Source organism: Alligator sinensis, unplaced genomic scaffold, assembly GCF_000455745.1.
Source record: "Alligator sinensis unplaced genomic scaffold, ASM45574v1 scaffold600_1, whole genome shotgun sequence".
Classification (NCBI taxonomy): Eukaryota; Metazoa; Chordata; order Crocodylia; family Alligatoridae; genus Alligator; species Alligator sinensis.
Genome location: NW_005841859.1, coordinates 4949677 through 4966020, shown reverse-complemented (window position 1 = coordinate 4966020; position 16344 = coordinate 4949677). Strand labels below are relative to the sequence as shown.

General features: G+C 40.7%; 1 protein-coding gene across 1 annotated transcript; it reads left to right on the top strand.

The window, feature by feature from the left end:
* The first annotated feature begins 10408 nt into the window (after window positions 1–10408).
* On the top strand, window positions 10409–14887 carry LOC106722763 (secreted frizzled-related protein 2-like). Its single transcript, XM_014524606.2, has 4 exons — window positions 10409–10826; window positions 11425–11594; window positions 12561–12653; window positions 14341–14887. Exons 1-4 carry the CDS (start codon window positions 10540–10542, stop codon window positions 14649–14651), a joined length of 861 nt encoding a protein of 286 aa, XP_014380092.1. The 5' UTR covers window positions 10409–10539; the 3' UTR covers window positions 14652–14887.
* The last annotated feature ends 1457 nt before the right edge of the window (window positions 14888–16344 follow it).

Here is a 16344-nt window from a genome sequence, read left to right as displayed (position 1 = left end):
GGCAGGGGTGCAGACTGAGCCAGGCTGCCTGCTCTATGGACTGGGGCTCTGCACCCTGTTGCCTTGCCCAAGGAGCCACATGAAGCCATGTGTGCCTACCGCCTGCTGGGTGGGCAAGGGACACACCACACAGTCTGCATGTGGCTCCCAGGGGCAGGGCCTAGGATGAATGGGACCTTGGGGTTGGGGTGGCTCATCCAGAGGTGTGGGGGTGGGTGGGAATAGTTCCCTGGAGCTGCATGCACCACTGGGGGAGGCATAGGCACATGTCCCCCACGGGGCAGAGGCAGGCTGCCCGCTGTGGGCTCAGGGCTCTGCACCCTGCTGCCTTTGCCCTGGGAGCTCAGCTGTGCAATGCCATTGATGCCTACTGGGAAGGCAGGGGATGTGGGGTACACTGGCCGCATGGCATGTTCCCTGCGCCCCGAGTGGCAGGAAGCACAGTGGCATTGCGCAGCTGAGCTCCCGGGGCAAAGGCAGCAGGGTGCAGAGCCCCAGCCCACAGTGGGCAAACTGCCTCTGCCCCATGGGAGGAGCATACGCCCCCCATGCCTCCCCCAGGGTTATGCACAGCTGTGGAGAGCTGTGCCCCCTGTGCCTCTGGATGAACCATCCGCCCAGAGCCCTATTCACCCCTGCTCCTGTGCCACTCCCTCCTGCACCATGAGTGCCTTGATCTGTGCCTCCCCCCCACCCCGCCCCTTCCCTCTCCTCCCACTCCTTCCCCTCCATTTACCAGCTGGGTGCTATCTGTGTGTCTGTCTCTGTGTCTCTGTGCGTCTTCCCCTTACTCGCAAGCCACAGCCCCCCCAGCCCTACTGCTGCTTCTCACTCCTAACCCATATTACTGCATATCCTGCTAGGGTGTGTGGGGACCCTTCCTTCCCGGGCTCCAAACCCGACACAAACACCCACAGTCCTCAACACCTTCATATATAACACCCCCCCACACACACACATACACACTTCAAAAATAGCATCTTATTATTTACATGCCAATCTCTTGATTCTTTAAGAGTTCATCTCATGACTTTTGGCATGGTAGGGTGGGCAATACTGCACGTGTTTAAAATGAATACATTGTTATCTTGGTGGCAGACTTAGAGCTAGTTTCATTTTAAAAAATCTACAGAGAAGTCATCAAACAGGAATGTGGTGCTCTGAAATTCATTTCCAGGCTGCAGCTTTGACTATGCTGACATTTTTTTTTATTTGAAATACATGTTTATCAAAAACATTTGGTAAATGAAATTTTTATTTTACATGTTTACATTAACATACATTTTCCAAAAGACTAACTCTTGAAGTTTTTATTCCAACAAAGTTCTTTCTGATGTCAGAAGGAATTTTACCAGAAAACCCCCATGATTTTACCATAAGGCTTCAATTTAGCCAGATACTTAAATACCTGCATAACTGGACATCCTGTGTCATCCTGTGGACATCCTGCTACACTTTTAGCTTCTTTCATTTCTTGGAGTCTCCGGACAACAAAGACTCCCCATGCCTGATGAAGGGTGACTGTGCCTGAAAGCTTACCAATTTTTTTTTCCAACTACTCAGTTGGTCTAATAAAAGATATCACATCTATTCAAAGAACCTTGCCTGCCTATGTCCTTAGACCAACACAGCTACAACCAAAAGCCCTGCATAACTGGAAGCATGTATTTAAGATTATCCCCATTCAGCACACATTTAAGCACATTTAACATTTAAATATATGTCTAAATCCCACTGACTTCAACAGAGTTGCATCAGAAAAGAATGCAGCCCAATATTTATTATTATTAATAAATGTCAAGCTGTGGTTGCCCCCCTTCTGTAGGAAGTTGTTAAGATGAATTGAAAGGGGTTAGCTCTTGGCCTGCTGGAGACAAGTGTGCACTCACCTGAGAGTTTTACTTACTTAACTGATTGAGCTATCTCTAGGAAGAGCCAGAGGCCAAGCATCATTTTCAGGTCTTGGTGTGTTCTTGTCTTATCACTATAATCAGTAGCTGACTACTGGCCACAGACAAAGGAAGTGCTGGGAACAGACAAGATGACCCTGTTTACTTTCTCAATGGACTACAAACAGCTGGTACGGATTTGCTGTTTGAATAGGTTGATACTTGTCTTAAGTTCTTATAAAGCATCATAAATAACTACTTTTACTTAACTTTTAGCCTAGCATATCAAACAATACACTTTCCTGCCTACTGTAGTCTTATTTAAACAATCTGTTTAAATATTCTTAAAACCTGCATATATTTTCCTGTTGTTATTTATTTACTTATCTTTTGCTTTGTTTTACTTTGATTTACTTGGTGGACACAAAGCATTCTCAGTGGAGGGGTTCCAGCTAGGAAGTGAATTTCTGTGGGAGACTGGCCAAATTCTGAATCTGGCCATTTTTTGGAAAGGCAGCAAAATCTTCCTTTGTATTAAAACAAAACAAAAACAAGCTCACAGCAAGAAGACACCCATAACATTGAAAGCACCTCTACCCAAACAGCCTACACTTACAAAGCAAAGTAAATTAAAACCAAGGAAATCTAAACTAAAAATTATAAAGAAATACAACAATCAATCAGTCAACAAAAAGGAGAGTTTAGTTTTTACCTAAGAAAGCAGAGTAGAGACTCCAGCAGAGACTTTGTTATTGCTAATTATCTTCTGTGAAAAATGCTCACATGCTACTGAGATGGGCAGCAATGTAAAAGCCTTCAGATAGGTAACTATTTTGCTAGTAGCTCAAGGCAGGACCTGCAGTCCCAAGTTCTGAGCACTATGACCAGAAGAAATGAAAGATGGCCCCTGCCAACCACAGCTTGCTTTCAAAAACAGGAATATGACTTGCGTGTTAAAATCCAGTCTTCTGTTCTTCCTTCCAATGTCCTCTCTAAAGCAACTTTATACATAATATTTAATCAACAACATATGCCTCCCTTTTACCACATATTGTTATATGCTGTCCATTGATGTAGCCTGAATACAATTCTAAGACCGTTTTACCTGTTTCTCAGTCTGAAATAAAAGTTTGGCTCTGATCTTAAGTAGTCCCACTAACTTCAGCAAATAAGAACTTGTGCATAGAAAGACTAAAAGCAGAATGACCACTAGATAGTGCACAATTCACCCTTCTTTGCCCCTCATTTCAATCCCAGCCTTAGGCTATCTGGTCTGTTTAGGAAACATTGCGTACCCAGTCTTTTACAACACTTAGCATATTGGGGCCTCCAGGCATTACTATGGCAGCTATCTAGGTATTAATATGGTCCCACTACTGTATTATCTGAGCACTTCACACATTGTATTTAGCCTCACAACACTTTTGCACCTGATGTAAGGAAATATTTTTATCATACACCTACTGATGAAGACTTAAGAAAAATTAAGGGTAGCACAGGAAGTCTCTGGGATAGCAGGGAACTGAATCTGGGTTAGGTAAGTCCCAAAGTAGTTCCCTAGTTGGGTTATTTCCAGTTTAAAAAAAGAAAACATCTGTCAGGGAGAGGTGGGTAATATGATTGTGGGGACAGTACCCATGCCTTGCCCCTGCCCCTCATTCCCAAGCCACAGCCCACCCACCCCCCAACCTGATGCTGCCCCTCACTCCTGACCCACAGCCCCCAGCTCCCTCCAGCTCTGCCAGTGCCCCTCATTCCCAACCCACAGCCCACAGCCCCCCCCCCCAGTCCTGCAAGCATCTCCTGGCTGCCCCACCCCTTTGAGCACAGGTACCAGCCCTGCCATGTTGCTCCTCCCCCACTCTCATCCCCCGCTGGAGGAGCAGGTCCCCTGCACCCACCCCCAAGCCCTGCTGCAGCCCAGTGTCAGGAAAAACTTCCATGTTGAGCAGAGCAAAATCCCCAAACCCGGACATTTGTTGATATAAAAAAACCCCTGCCTGGATGGAAATGGGAGGATCCAAAAAGAGGACATGTCTGGAAAAACCCAAATGTATGGTAACCCTACCCCTAACCACTAGGATAATCTTCCTCTCTTGTACATTCAGATAGAACTCCAAGTTTGCAATAATGGCCCTGATTTCTCCCCCTATCAGTGTTATGTGTGTATGCCTACAGCCCATTACAGGCATGAATAGTATTTCTGGTTAAAAAAATTAGAGCATATGTAAAGCCATTTTTTTCTTAGTAAATTAAAGAAAACCATTTCATTGCCAAACATGACTTCTCCCACAATTTTGCTCTCAAAATTACTCTCACACCAACAAGTTTTATTAATTTATGTTTTATCAATCAATGCAAAATAGATTATGAAATGTGTGTTGCCATGGAAAGAAAGCCTGCAGGTCCAGCAAGAGCTATCCTTAGAGGCAAATGTATTGTTAAATTACAAAATATTTGTTTTAATAGCTGTCTGAGAGCAGGGCTTCTTTGAAATCTCATTTTGGGGCTGTGAAGTTGCACTTAATTAACAAAGCTTGGAAAGCTTTGATCCTTTTCAAACAATTGTGAATTTCCCAAGTGCTGCATTTATTTGACATGTAGGAAAAATGACTCCAGATGAACACTGCACCAAATATTTAATTAAAAATAAACCTTAGTTTTTTAATCTGCCTAAATTGCTAAAATGAATTCCTGGCTTCTTAAAAAATTCCTGTCACATTTCTTATGAGTCTGCTCAGAGGCTCCTGGTTAATCTCTGTTTATCTCCCTGGGAACCATCAAAGGAAATAAAGGGACATAGGCAAGGAGGATAGTCTCCAGCAACTATTTTTGTTATCAGGGTTCATCATCAAGTGACTGCTTCTCATATCGATGAACAATAAATACAGCCTAAGGCTAATGGAACAATCTTGGAAATTTCTTGAAAAGCCTTGAAGAGAATCAAGCTTGAATCAAGCTTTCAAGAACAAACTACCTCTAAAACATAGTACTTACTTTCTGACTGGGCACCATCACAGATTTCAAGGCAGGCACAATTTAGTCTAATGATAGTGACAAAAAGGCATGCATGAGCAAAGCTTATTTGTTTGGCTGTGTCCTTACTCAGGCAATTCTGCTATAGAAATTCTACCAGGAGAGCTCTGATGAGCAGCTAAGTAGTCTCAAAAAGAAGACGTAAAATACAACACTGATGACTGTGGGTCACAATTCCGGTAAGAAGTAAGCATACTAATTGGCACGAAGAGCTCTGCAAACCATTGCAAGTCATTTTGCCTAGTCCTCTTTAATGACTATCTTGCCAGGTTCTTGTTAAAAATGAAATATTACAGCTGCTTACTGTCAAACTGCAAATGTCAAGTGGAGGTCCTTGTGATGGATGCCAAACTACTAAGGCCTACAAAATAAATAGTCAAGAACTTTCTTGTACATAAAACTGAATGGTGAGTATGAAGAGCAGAAGTGCCAGATTGGAGATTTTATTTAGCAAATGGTTATGCTGAAATGCGTTGTCAGTTCAATTTGGTATCTCTTTTCTTTACTTCTTGGATTCATTCAGAATTGGCTCAATTGAAAACTTTTATTTCTTGGATCCTGAAAGATATAAAAGCGGCAGTGCTGAAAATTTTTTGTTCTCTTTAAAGCCTCATGAAATCATTATTAGATTATACAAAGTTAAAATATGTATATGTTTATAGGAAAATCAAGGAACAACAAGTCATAAAGAAAGAAGTAGTTAGCCATGTTAGCTGAAGTCAGTCAGAAATCATGGTAGATATGCTCCTTTATAGACTAAATAAGACATAGAAGGCATTATTACACGAGCTCCAGGAGGGGGGGGGAAGAGGGGTGCTTAAGTTAGCAAGCCATGCTAATTAAAAGTGTCCAAGTGTCAAGTGTATCAATATCACATAGAACGAGCTTTAATTCAAAGCCCCCTGCCGCCATTTTTCAGCATGGAGACGCTGATACACGTGATGCCAGAGTCTGCTGGAATGCGTTTATTTCCGTGCTCCAGCAGACTCAATTGAGTCTGCTCCAATGAACTGGATTTCCAGCGCATCAGAGCCAGCTTCCTGTATGTCTATAGAAGCCCAGAGAATGCAAGCTTTCATGAACCAAAGGTTACTTCATCAGACACTGTGAAAAAGTTGTTCATAACCTTAAAAAAATACAGTTAATAAAGCAGTTGAAGTAGCGAACAGATAAGAATGGAATCTAGTAGAGTGGCAGGATGCACTTCAAATCTGAGACATCAATCTCAAAATAACGTCCCTTTATATACCATTCTGTCCCTGTTATGTAAGCTATTTAGACTTAATATGATAGAAAATCAGTATGAACTAATACACATTAAATATGCATCAATGACTACATTGCTGCCCATCCCAGTGACATGTGAGCTTTTTTGATTCTATAACTATATTGATATGCATCAATATAAATCAAGGCTTGCGTTGGGAGCAGAAATCCTTCAACTGTATTTTTTTGTGTCAAAGACTCCCCAGATCAGTTCTGAAGTTTCCAGTGTCTTAAAACCCTAATGTTCTTGCTTGCACAGTTTGAGGCTAAGCTTGTCTCTTATTTCACCAAACATCTTTAGATCCACAAAAATCTATATAGATAATGGTATCTATTATATATTCTATACAGTGAACATATATATACAAGACATTTACTACACTTGCCTAATGAGCTTCACAGAAAATGTCTCAGCATCTACACATGCAGTGCTATTAGGATGGAGTAAACTAATTAACTCCACCGAAGGTTAGTACTTGTAAACATAAGTAGGGCATGTCAAGATGAGCATGCACATGTCGTATGTAGCACTGCAGCTCTGTCAATGGCACTGCACACGACAAGCACCACACATGCAGGCATTCCCTGCGCTGCTAATTCACAGTCCGGGGTGGGAGATTGATATTGGGAGATCCCGGTGTCAAAAAAAACCATGCCTAAAAAAAAGCAGGTTGGCGCACATGGTGACAGCGTATACCTCCTGAAACTGGAGCCTGGCTGGTCATACCTATGCTCCAGCTGCTGGCCAGGCTCCCTGCTGCCAGATCACAGCAGCTGCAACCCTGGAGGCCTCCAGGACCTGTGTAGATGCTGAGACACCCAGCTGCAGGTCCCAGCCTCCTCTACCTGACCCAGGATCACATGCCACACGTGTGCATGGGTGTTACCTGGGGGCAAGTAGCAGTGGCACACATCATGCTGCTACCGTTTGGCCCTGGGCAAATGCATGTTCCCACTCATGGGGACATGCCCATATGGAGTTTGGGCATGCCCAATGGTGGAGTTTTTTACTCCACAGCAATGCATGAATAGATGCTGATGGGGCTGGCTGGGGTATGAGGGTTCTTTAGTGCAAGGGCTGTATGTCAGCTCGCCCTGCACTGAAGCACCTTTATCTGCCCCAGCCGACCCTTCTACAGCATGTTGAGAGAGGTCAGAGCAGCCCTGGGCCAGCAGGCTGATCCCTACCCCAGGCCCTCTGCATCTGGGGCTGCTCCAACCCAGCTCAATGTGCTGCAGTCTTGGGTACACATTCAAACACAGTGCCTAGGAACAATAAACTCCAGTGCAATATGCACCAGTAGACATGTCCAGTGTGGAGAAACAGGAAGTGTTCTCTGAATTAAAGCCATTGGTCAATCAGTCTCTATTAGCACCAAATATATTCCCAGAAAGAAGTTTTCTTTTACATTAGTAAATAGTGAGCCCTTTAAAATTAAAGCACCGTAGTCAGAACATAATATGAAAATATTAAATCATATATAACTTCCTGTGATGCAAATGTGGGGCTAGATAAAGCCTTTATGTAAAATCCTGGACCAGTGGTAGCACACAATAACTTTATCCCAGGAAAAAGTCCAGAAAGAATCCATGGTACAGATTCATGATTCCCGTTTCTGAGGGGAAGTTACTATACACAGCATTTAAAAGGAATCTAATGGCTTCCCCTTTTACATCTAGTGAACAATTCAGGTTAGAAAAAAAGGGGGCAGAACCAGTGCTCCACCAATTTTCTACCTCTGCTTGCCCACTTGCTCATAATGAATTTTACCCAGACACACAGTCTCCAGTGTGGGACCCAGGTCCACTGAGCAAGGCTGTTAATGATGTTTAAACCCTTTACTCCTACAGTTTGATACTAAGGGTGGGAACAGAGGAACATCAGTAGATAACACAAACTAAATCTATGTAATGTCACCCAATATAACACAGGATTATTGCTGGCAGAGTCAAGGGTATAACTCTACTGTGAAGATTACAACAGTTTATGTTTTGTGTGTTCTCTTCCCCCTTAGGCCAAGGTTATGCTAAGTGCAAACAAGCTGTTTGTTACTTGCTTCTCTGCCACCCAGTGTTGAGGTGCAGTAATAGAACGAACTGCTGGCTAAATACAGACAGTCAAAAAGCCCAAGGTTGAATTGATTCAATCTTCACAGGTTAGTCTGAACTGATAAGCAAGTGAACAGACATTCACTTTTGATTCTAGAAATGCAACCACATGCCTGCAGTGGCCCAGGCCGGAAGCTGGGGCATGCTAGAGCACGCCTCCCTGCTTGGCTTGTGCGGACAGTTTGGGCCATGGGTAGCCCATCCACCCTGTGAGGGGGTTTTTCGGGGAAGCTGCAAAGCATCCTATGATGCTGGGAGGCTGGGAGTTAACTTTGTGAGGCTGTGAGGGGATTTGGGACTTCATTAAACTGATTTAACCTAAATCAGTTAAGTCTGATACTACATCCATCCAGGTTTGTCTTAAACCGGTTTTGGCCATTTTGAAAGCAGTTTATGTGCACTGAGTTTCTGTTCTATTACAGATTTGAACTGGTTTCTGATAACTTATACCAGTTTGTGTGTGATTTCTGTCCCTAGCCTTAAGGACAGCTATCTTATAAAGGCATATGGTTGTTAAAAACTGAGGAGGGAAAAGAATTACGAAGTTGGCACAGGAACAAATGAGTATAAACTGGACATGACTAAATTTGTGTTGCAGCTTGAAAGAAGGTTCCTCATCATTAAAGCAACTGTTTCTGGAATAGCTTACAATTGTAATAATGACTGCAAAAAATGGTAACTAGTTTTAAGATTGGCTTCAGTAAAATTTATGAAAGGAATGATATAATGTGTGCCTATAATTGGAGGGGATTGAACTTCATGACACAGAAGGTCCTTTCTAGTCTTCTATTCTTGTTTGCATATAACTAGGTATGTTATATGTAGTATATTGTGTATCTAAAATCTGTTGTAAGTAGAACTCTCAAAACATTCTGGAAAAATTATTATTTTAAATCAGGCACTAGTAGCTACATATATGAGCTCTTAAAAAGCTGTACAGACATAGATTTTGAAATTCTATTTACATCTATTCATCAGAGCAAACAGTTTGTAGAAGATTTAGCATTTCCTAAGAATAGTATATAAGCTAAATATAAGTCAGGTTCTTTAGTGCGTCAAGTAGTCTACTCCCTTCTCTTGTACATTTGATATCCATTTTTAATATTATGGAAAAAAATAACTTGCACTGTCAGTAATTCTACTTATTTTTGCTTTAAGAAATTCGAAGTAGAACATGCTAAAAAGGAGTACCAGGATGGTATCAGCTGTTTTTTTTCACTTTCATATATGTAACGTGTAAATAAAATCAAATCCATTCATTAAGAAACTAATTAAAAATAATTAAATATTTGCATGACTTAAATGTGTAGCATTTGTAATCTCTAGCAATCCCTGAAACTTCAAGAAGTTGTACTGTAGCTTTGAAAAAGTATGGGTGGCTGTAGATGACAACTATATCTGAAGCCAGAGTATTGCCTTATAATATTTATCTGTACAGGAAAGACTATTTGCCACTGAACTTGGATATACCTTCTGCTGACCTCATGAAAGAAGGTATAAAATTCTCTAGCTAAATGGATCACCCTTCCTCTGGATGTCCCAATCAACAATATTATGGCAGTACAGTATTAGGGAGCCAATTCTGTGCTGCCTACTGATATCAGGAAAGGCTGAGAAGCAATTAACTCTCACAGGAATGGACCTAAATTCCAGACAAAATATTCCCTTACTGGCAGAAAACCACCTCCTTTGTAGTACCTGACTACATAAAGAAAGTGCCTCTTGCACAGTGTAAAGTGGTATAAGAGACATGAGCCAATTAGGGAAAGCAAAACATTTTCACTTGATAAGTTGATCTGGACTTTTTTCTGCCAAATCAGCAATGTCTGAAAACAAAGGAGACATACCAAACCTAGGAGACAGCCTGTCTGCCCAGGCACTCTTCTAGGAGCTCTCTTAATTTAATTTGGCAGGCACATAGCAAAACTACCATGTGTCAGAGTTTGGTATGCCACATAGCACACTACTACCACTGACATTTTCAGACTCATGAAATCCCCATATATACATTTTTGCCTTTAAGGAAGGTCGGCTGTACATTATCTCCACCTCCTTCGTTATCACAACAATCACTTGAATGGGCAATAAGAACAGACCTTGTTTTGAGTATTTTGATAAGCTGTTGATAAGGAATGGGACCCTGAGTTCTTGGTGTATATAAGCCACAAGGGTTTCAGTGTGCCTAACTACTGAAGGGGAACTTAACAACACTGTTCAGCAGCTCCAGAGACACACAAAGATGTTTCTACCGGCACAGATGCTTGCCTTTGCTCTGAGTGGTTTTCTAAGGTTGACAATTGGGTTTGACATTGGATTATCCACTAAATGTGTTGCCATACCTAAGGAGATGAGCATGTGTCACAACATTGGCTATTCTGAAATGAGGCTTCCTAACCTGATGGGACACACAAGCATGACAGAAGTGATTTCAAAATCCACTGACTGGCAGCATTTGGCGCAAACTGGTTGCCACCCTTATGCGAGGACATTCCTGTGCTCTCTATTTGCACCTGTCTGTTTAGATACGTAAGTACCATATCACATGCTAAAATTCAGTCTTTTATGCCTGAATAGGAATTGAAATGAATTTATGTTTGTTTTAAATTGAAGAGTATTCTCAATCCAATAGCTTAAGTATTTTTATTATTATGTTTTTGTTTGGGGGAAAAACATCACACCAGGGGTTTTCCAGTTTAACTTTGATCTGGAGTGAAAAGGAGAGCTGTGACCAAACAATATCATGTTTAGATTTGTTTTGTCAAAATGAAAATGTCTGCTGTTTTAATAACTTGGGGGCCAATCTAGCTACCATTGCAATTAGACACTTATTGGGCCTAGGATCAAGCTCTTACTGAATACCTATCACAAAACAGTATAAGGTTATTGTTCTTAAAATAATACATTCATTCTAGAATCATAGCAAGGTCCACATACAGAGCTCCTCAATAGCCCTTGGTGCCATTAATTGTATCTTTAATGAATTAATCATTAATGAAGATGTGGATGTTAAATACCAATATATAGGAAGGATTTGCACAAAACTCATCTACATCTAGGAGTAGTCACTGTGGTTACCAGTTTCCAGAGATTTTAACTCATTCTGTCTGGTTTTTGCTTGTAACAGCTTCATCCATCCTTGTAGGAGCATGTGTGCTGCTGTTCGTGACAGCTGTGCTCCTGTGCTGGTTTGCCATGGACATGCTTGGCCTGACAGTTTGGACTGTGATCGATTTTCAGCTGATGAGGACATGTGTCTAGCATCCCTTACCAATGAATATAAATATATTCACAAAGGTAGATGGAGTAGGTGGGTGGGAATGAATATACAGAATCAAGCAACTATGTGGAGGAGAAAGCATTCAAAAACAGTCTCTGATTTTGTAAATGCAGCCATGCCCCTTTGTGCATGTTCATACTGCTTGTGCATATTCTGATTCTGATCCTGAAAGGTACTGGATACCTACAATATAAATTGGGCCAGACTTCAGCTAGTAAAAATCAGTGTTCATTTACAGAATGGAGGCTAATGCCATCATTCACATAACCAATTTAATCACCACAATATCAATAGAAAAAATGTTATTTTATTTACTTATAGGCTTTACTGTGTCCCCATCATCATTGTATCCACCCTTTGTATATGCAATGAATATGTGCTCATATCAATTCTGTGAGATCAGGAAGGATTATTATCTCCCTTTTATAGAGGGGAAACTGAGGCATAGAGAGATTAATGTCAAGCTATTCAAAAGTTCTAAGGTCCAAGTTGCTACTATTGAAAACAGGGAGTTTGGTGAGTGTTGAGTACTCTGGGAAATCTGGCCCTATATGGCAAGCCTAAGCTCAGGCAGAATCAAAAGCAGCATTCAGACCTTCTGAATCCTCTCCTAGTACCTTAACCACAAGATCATGCAAGGGTTTTAACAGAGCACCCCAAATAATATTTTTTCAATCCACAGACACAGACACAGACACACACACACACACACAACATAGATGAATATTAAATATGCTAATTGATGCTAATTGATACCCCTGTCACTCTAAGCAGTGAGGTCAAAGACTGAACGGGTATGGAAAATACCAGTTCCCTTCCATCCTTGAAAACAGCACATTTTTAGAGCAGTGCCTAGAAACTGGCATTGCCACTGCCTATGTTCTCCTGTGTGCTTAGTGGTTCAATGGAGAACTTCACTTTTCACTGGCACCAAATTGATGCAAAGGACAAATGATTAATAAGACTTACAAATTTCTTGCCAGTATTGCCCAAGCCTGCCTGCCAGACCTGCCCAGCAGTGGAGGAGTTTTTTACACACAAAAGAATCCTAGAAGTATTCTGTGTCAATAACTTTGGTAAGTTCTTACTAACATACATTTGATTAGAGAAACTTAAGTGTACTCACTATATAGACATCAATCTCTCTTATTTAAAATGCATTAAAAATGGCCTAAAAATAGCTGACCATTTCTGAAGGAACATGAAGGGCTAAATTGTCAGAATGTAGTCATATTTCTGTGGAATCAGTATTTTGCCCCAAATGAATATTTTCTAGAGCTTCCTTCCTTTATAAACAAAATGCAATAGTTTTAGATAGTATTGACTCATTGTCTATTTTGATAATCAAATTGTTTCTTCTTCTAGTGTAAGTTGCTATATTTTATGGATAACATTTATGGTATAAAGGTCAAATAAGCAGTTAATGGCTTTCATTGGTGATTAAACCCCAAAGTAAACATATAGAACATATGGCTTTATGACATTAAAAGATAAAACCTCCTCATAGCTTGTGTCACTGACTGTAATTCCTGCTATGCAGCAACTCAAAGCAAGATTCAGTAAATCTCATTTAAAGAGAGGGTTTGAAAGTTTTGGCTGGTGCCTTATTAGGTTTTTCACTGACAGGCAATACTTTGAGGTTGCAGTTGGTATCTTCATGCAAAGCCTATTCAAGTCAATTTGAAGACTTTCACCGACTTCAGCTGGCTTTTGATCAGGCTTCAGTGGCGCAACAGATTTGGTTGGTGCCCGAGTTTCCCCTGGGTTTTGGGGGACATACGGGTTCCAAAAGTGGGAGGCAGAGGCTGCAGGTGTGGGGGGATGCCTGCAGGTTCCAAGAGTGGGGGAAGCAATCTTATCCATGCCAGGACTCCTACACAGTTCTGGCTAAGCTCCTGCTGCTGCTGCACTTGTTCCGCCCACCCAGGCTGTTGCTCTTAAAGCAGCAGCAGCTGGGAACTGGTTTGGAGTTCCTGGCAGGGCAATGCAGCCAGGGTGCAGACTCCACAAAGGTGACAGTTATGGCATCTGTCCTAACTTGGTATCAGGATGGGTGTCCCTCTTCCTCACCCCCACCTACACTATTGTCAGGCACAGAGCAAAGTCTGTATGGAAAAGTATTAATGCAGCTAAATATGAGGAAAATGCTAGATGTAAAGATATATTGAGAAAAGAAAGAACTAAAGAAGGTGGAGCTAAAGGAGGCACAGAAAGCCAGTTAAGTTGTTAGTTGGTTTTCTTGAACCTTGACAACCCCACAGTTTCAACAGAACCAGCTATGCAGGATGGGATACCTGATCACTCCCAGAGTTTGAAACAGGTGATGAAAAAACTAAAATCCATGATAGTCATCTTTGTGAGAACATTACATTTTTTATGGCCCATGTAATTCAGGGATTATTTATTCATGTTATTTGTTTTAAAATCATTATTGGATTTTTCAGCATAGTAACTTTGTTTTAGTCATACCTTTGTTTTGCGTCATACAATATGGTGGTAGTTTTATCAGTAGTGTAACTGAGACGGGGGAGAGGGTCAACCACCCTGGACACCAGCTTGGGGAAAGTGGGGTATGAAGAAAAGAGGCTGCTGCCAGCAGCCACACATTCTTGATTGTGAACTGGAAGTTGCCACTTTGCCCTAGGCACCCAGACACCTCCCTACCCTGCTGAGTTTTATAAATGATGACTCCACTGTTCAACATTAAATTCCTTACTGCATTTAAATAGATAAAGCAACTTACCTATTTTTTTCTCTTCCTAGCAGTGAGGGTGAAACTCTCCAAAAAGAGAACAATTTCTGGTGACCAGGAATATAATATTGAATGCCAGGTGGAATTCATTAACCAGGGTTTGCTTCTCCCCTATGACACTCAGAACATGATACAGCAGTGGCTACTCATCAATGAAAATTGTACTCAGTGGATGACTCGGAGTCATCGTCCTGTGGTGTATCTCATCGTGGGAAATATTGAAGAGAGCATTGTTTTAGTAAACCAAGTTTACCGCTGGCAGAGGAGGGACTCTCAGTTGATTCTGGCCACACGGAAATGGAAACACCATAAATGTTTATAAATGTTCACCCTATAGTCTCCAGGTATGCAATTATATGCCTTATGCAAAAGATATCTTGTAAATAGCAATGTGTTATAAAATGAAATGTAAAGCCTTTATTGTATTTTATTTTTTTTAAATGTGTTATATAGCAAGTTGAATTCATCCTGGGTGTAAATGAGCATAGTCTCTGAAGTCAATGATGTCCTAGCCACTTACCCCAAGTCTGAATTTGGTCTACCATGTACAAATGTGTTTCCTCAGATTATTATTATAAATGTTATGTAATATGTTTAAATCTTCCATTAAAATGTGTCGAGAAATCATAAAGCTGAGTGTTTTTATCTGTCTGCAGTTTGTTAGGTTTTAACAATAAACACAAGTGACCTGTCTGAAGTATAGACATTTAGGTGCTTAAATATAGATTTAGGTATCTAATGCTTTGAAAAAAATGGTGTAGGTGTCCATATAGGTAATCTACTTCAACTTCTTGCAATGATAGTGTTTTTTTTTAAAATGGTGTGCCAGATATTTCTGAGTAAAATGGTTTCTTCTGTGCAGACAGACATCAGTTTGGAAAGATATTCCTTCCATACATAGGTCCTTAGCCTTGGCAATGACATGGTTGCAGTAGTTAGTTTTATTTCATAATGACTATAGGAATAATATTTTAAAGTGTGAAATAAGTTCAATTTTTTAAACTCTTCTTTTTTAACTTTGTATACACTGTACTGTACAGAAAGTGTACAGTTCTAAGAAAAAATGAATCTACTAAATGATCTATGGTTTAATGTTATCATTTTCAAATAGAATATCAGCTACTTTAAAAATATTAAATATAATTAGCCACCTAGTATGTTTCTAGTTGTCCCAGGGATTATATGAGTTGAATATCATTACAAAAGATCAGGCAACAAGCAAGAAATGCAAAACATCAGAGTGGCCACATAAATAGCATCCTCAACTGTAGCATGCCTGTGCTGCGACTAAAAAGCAGGTAGTGATGGGCAGGGCACAACTTAGTTTTAAATACATAGTAACTAATTTAATAAGAATGTGAAATCACCAAGAAGATGTACAACTGCCACTGCATGAATTATGAGGAATACTTGCCATACACTGCTGGTAGTGGCTATTCTTAAAAGGAAAACATTTAGAATAGTCTAAAACCACGTGCTTTCTACAGGGCAAGAAATAACATGATAGGTCTTTACCATGGCCAAGAGCACCTAAGTTAAAACTATGTTAATGGTCACTGATTTGTTAATCCCCTATTTCTTCATTTTTAGATATAAAATATTTTAAAAAATTAAAATCCTGCCTGTTTAGCAAGTATTCAATTTGCCTTCCCTCTCCTTACCATAGATCCCTGTCACATCTTATTTACTTATGGTTATATCCTGCAATAGACCCTCACAAAGATCATATAAGACTGGGGTTTTAGACTGTGAGGTCTTAATGTAAGGATTGTCTTCTGTCCACAAACGGGGCCCCACTATTGCTTGAGGCCTCTGACCACTACTGCAATGTAAGCAATAGTGAGCACAAAATACAGGTCTCTAAGCTTCTAAGGCTGAGAGCATTGTATCCCAAGTTATAGAATCATTTTCCTGTCCACACTAGTAATAACTAAGGACCTACCCAAATTACGAGTGTGAGGATTTTGTGGAAATTGTGAAATTGGGCAAGCTCTGCAAAATTTGCAGGAGGGTGG

Bases quoted from the DNA above. Each gene is read 5' to 3' on its own strand.
- LOC106722763 (XM_014524606.2), top strand. From the start codon at position 10,540: ATGTTTCTACCGGCACAGATGCTTGCCTTTGCTCTGAGTGGTTTTCTA. The intron at 10,827-11,424 runs GTAAGTACCATA...TGCTTGTAACAG, and splicing joins GCACCTGTCTGTTTAGATAC to CTTCATCCATCCTTGTAGGA. The intron at 12,654-14,340 runs GTAAGTTCTTAC...TTCTCTTCCTAG, and splicing joins ATTCTGTGTCAATAACTTTG to CAGTGAGGGTGAAACTCTCC.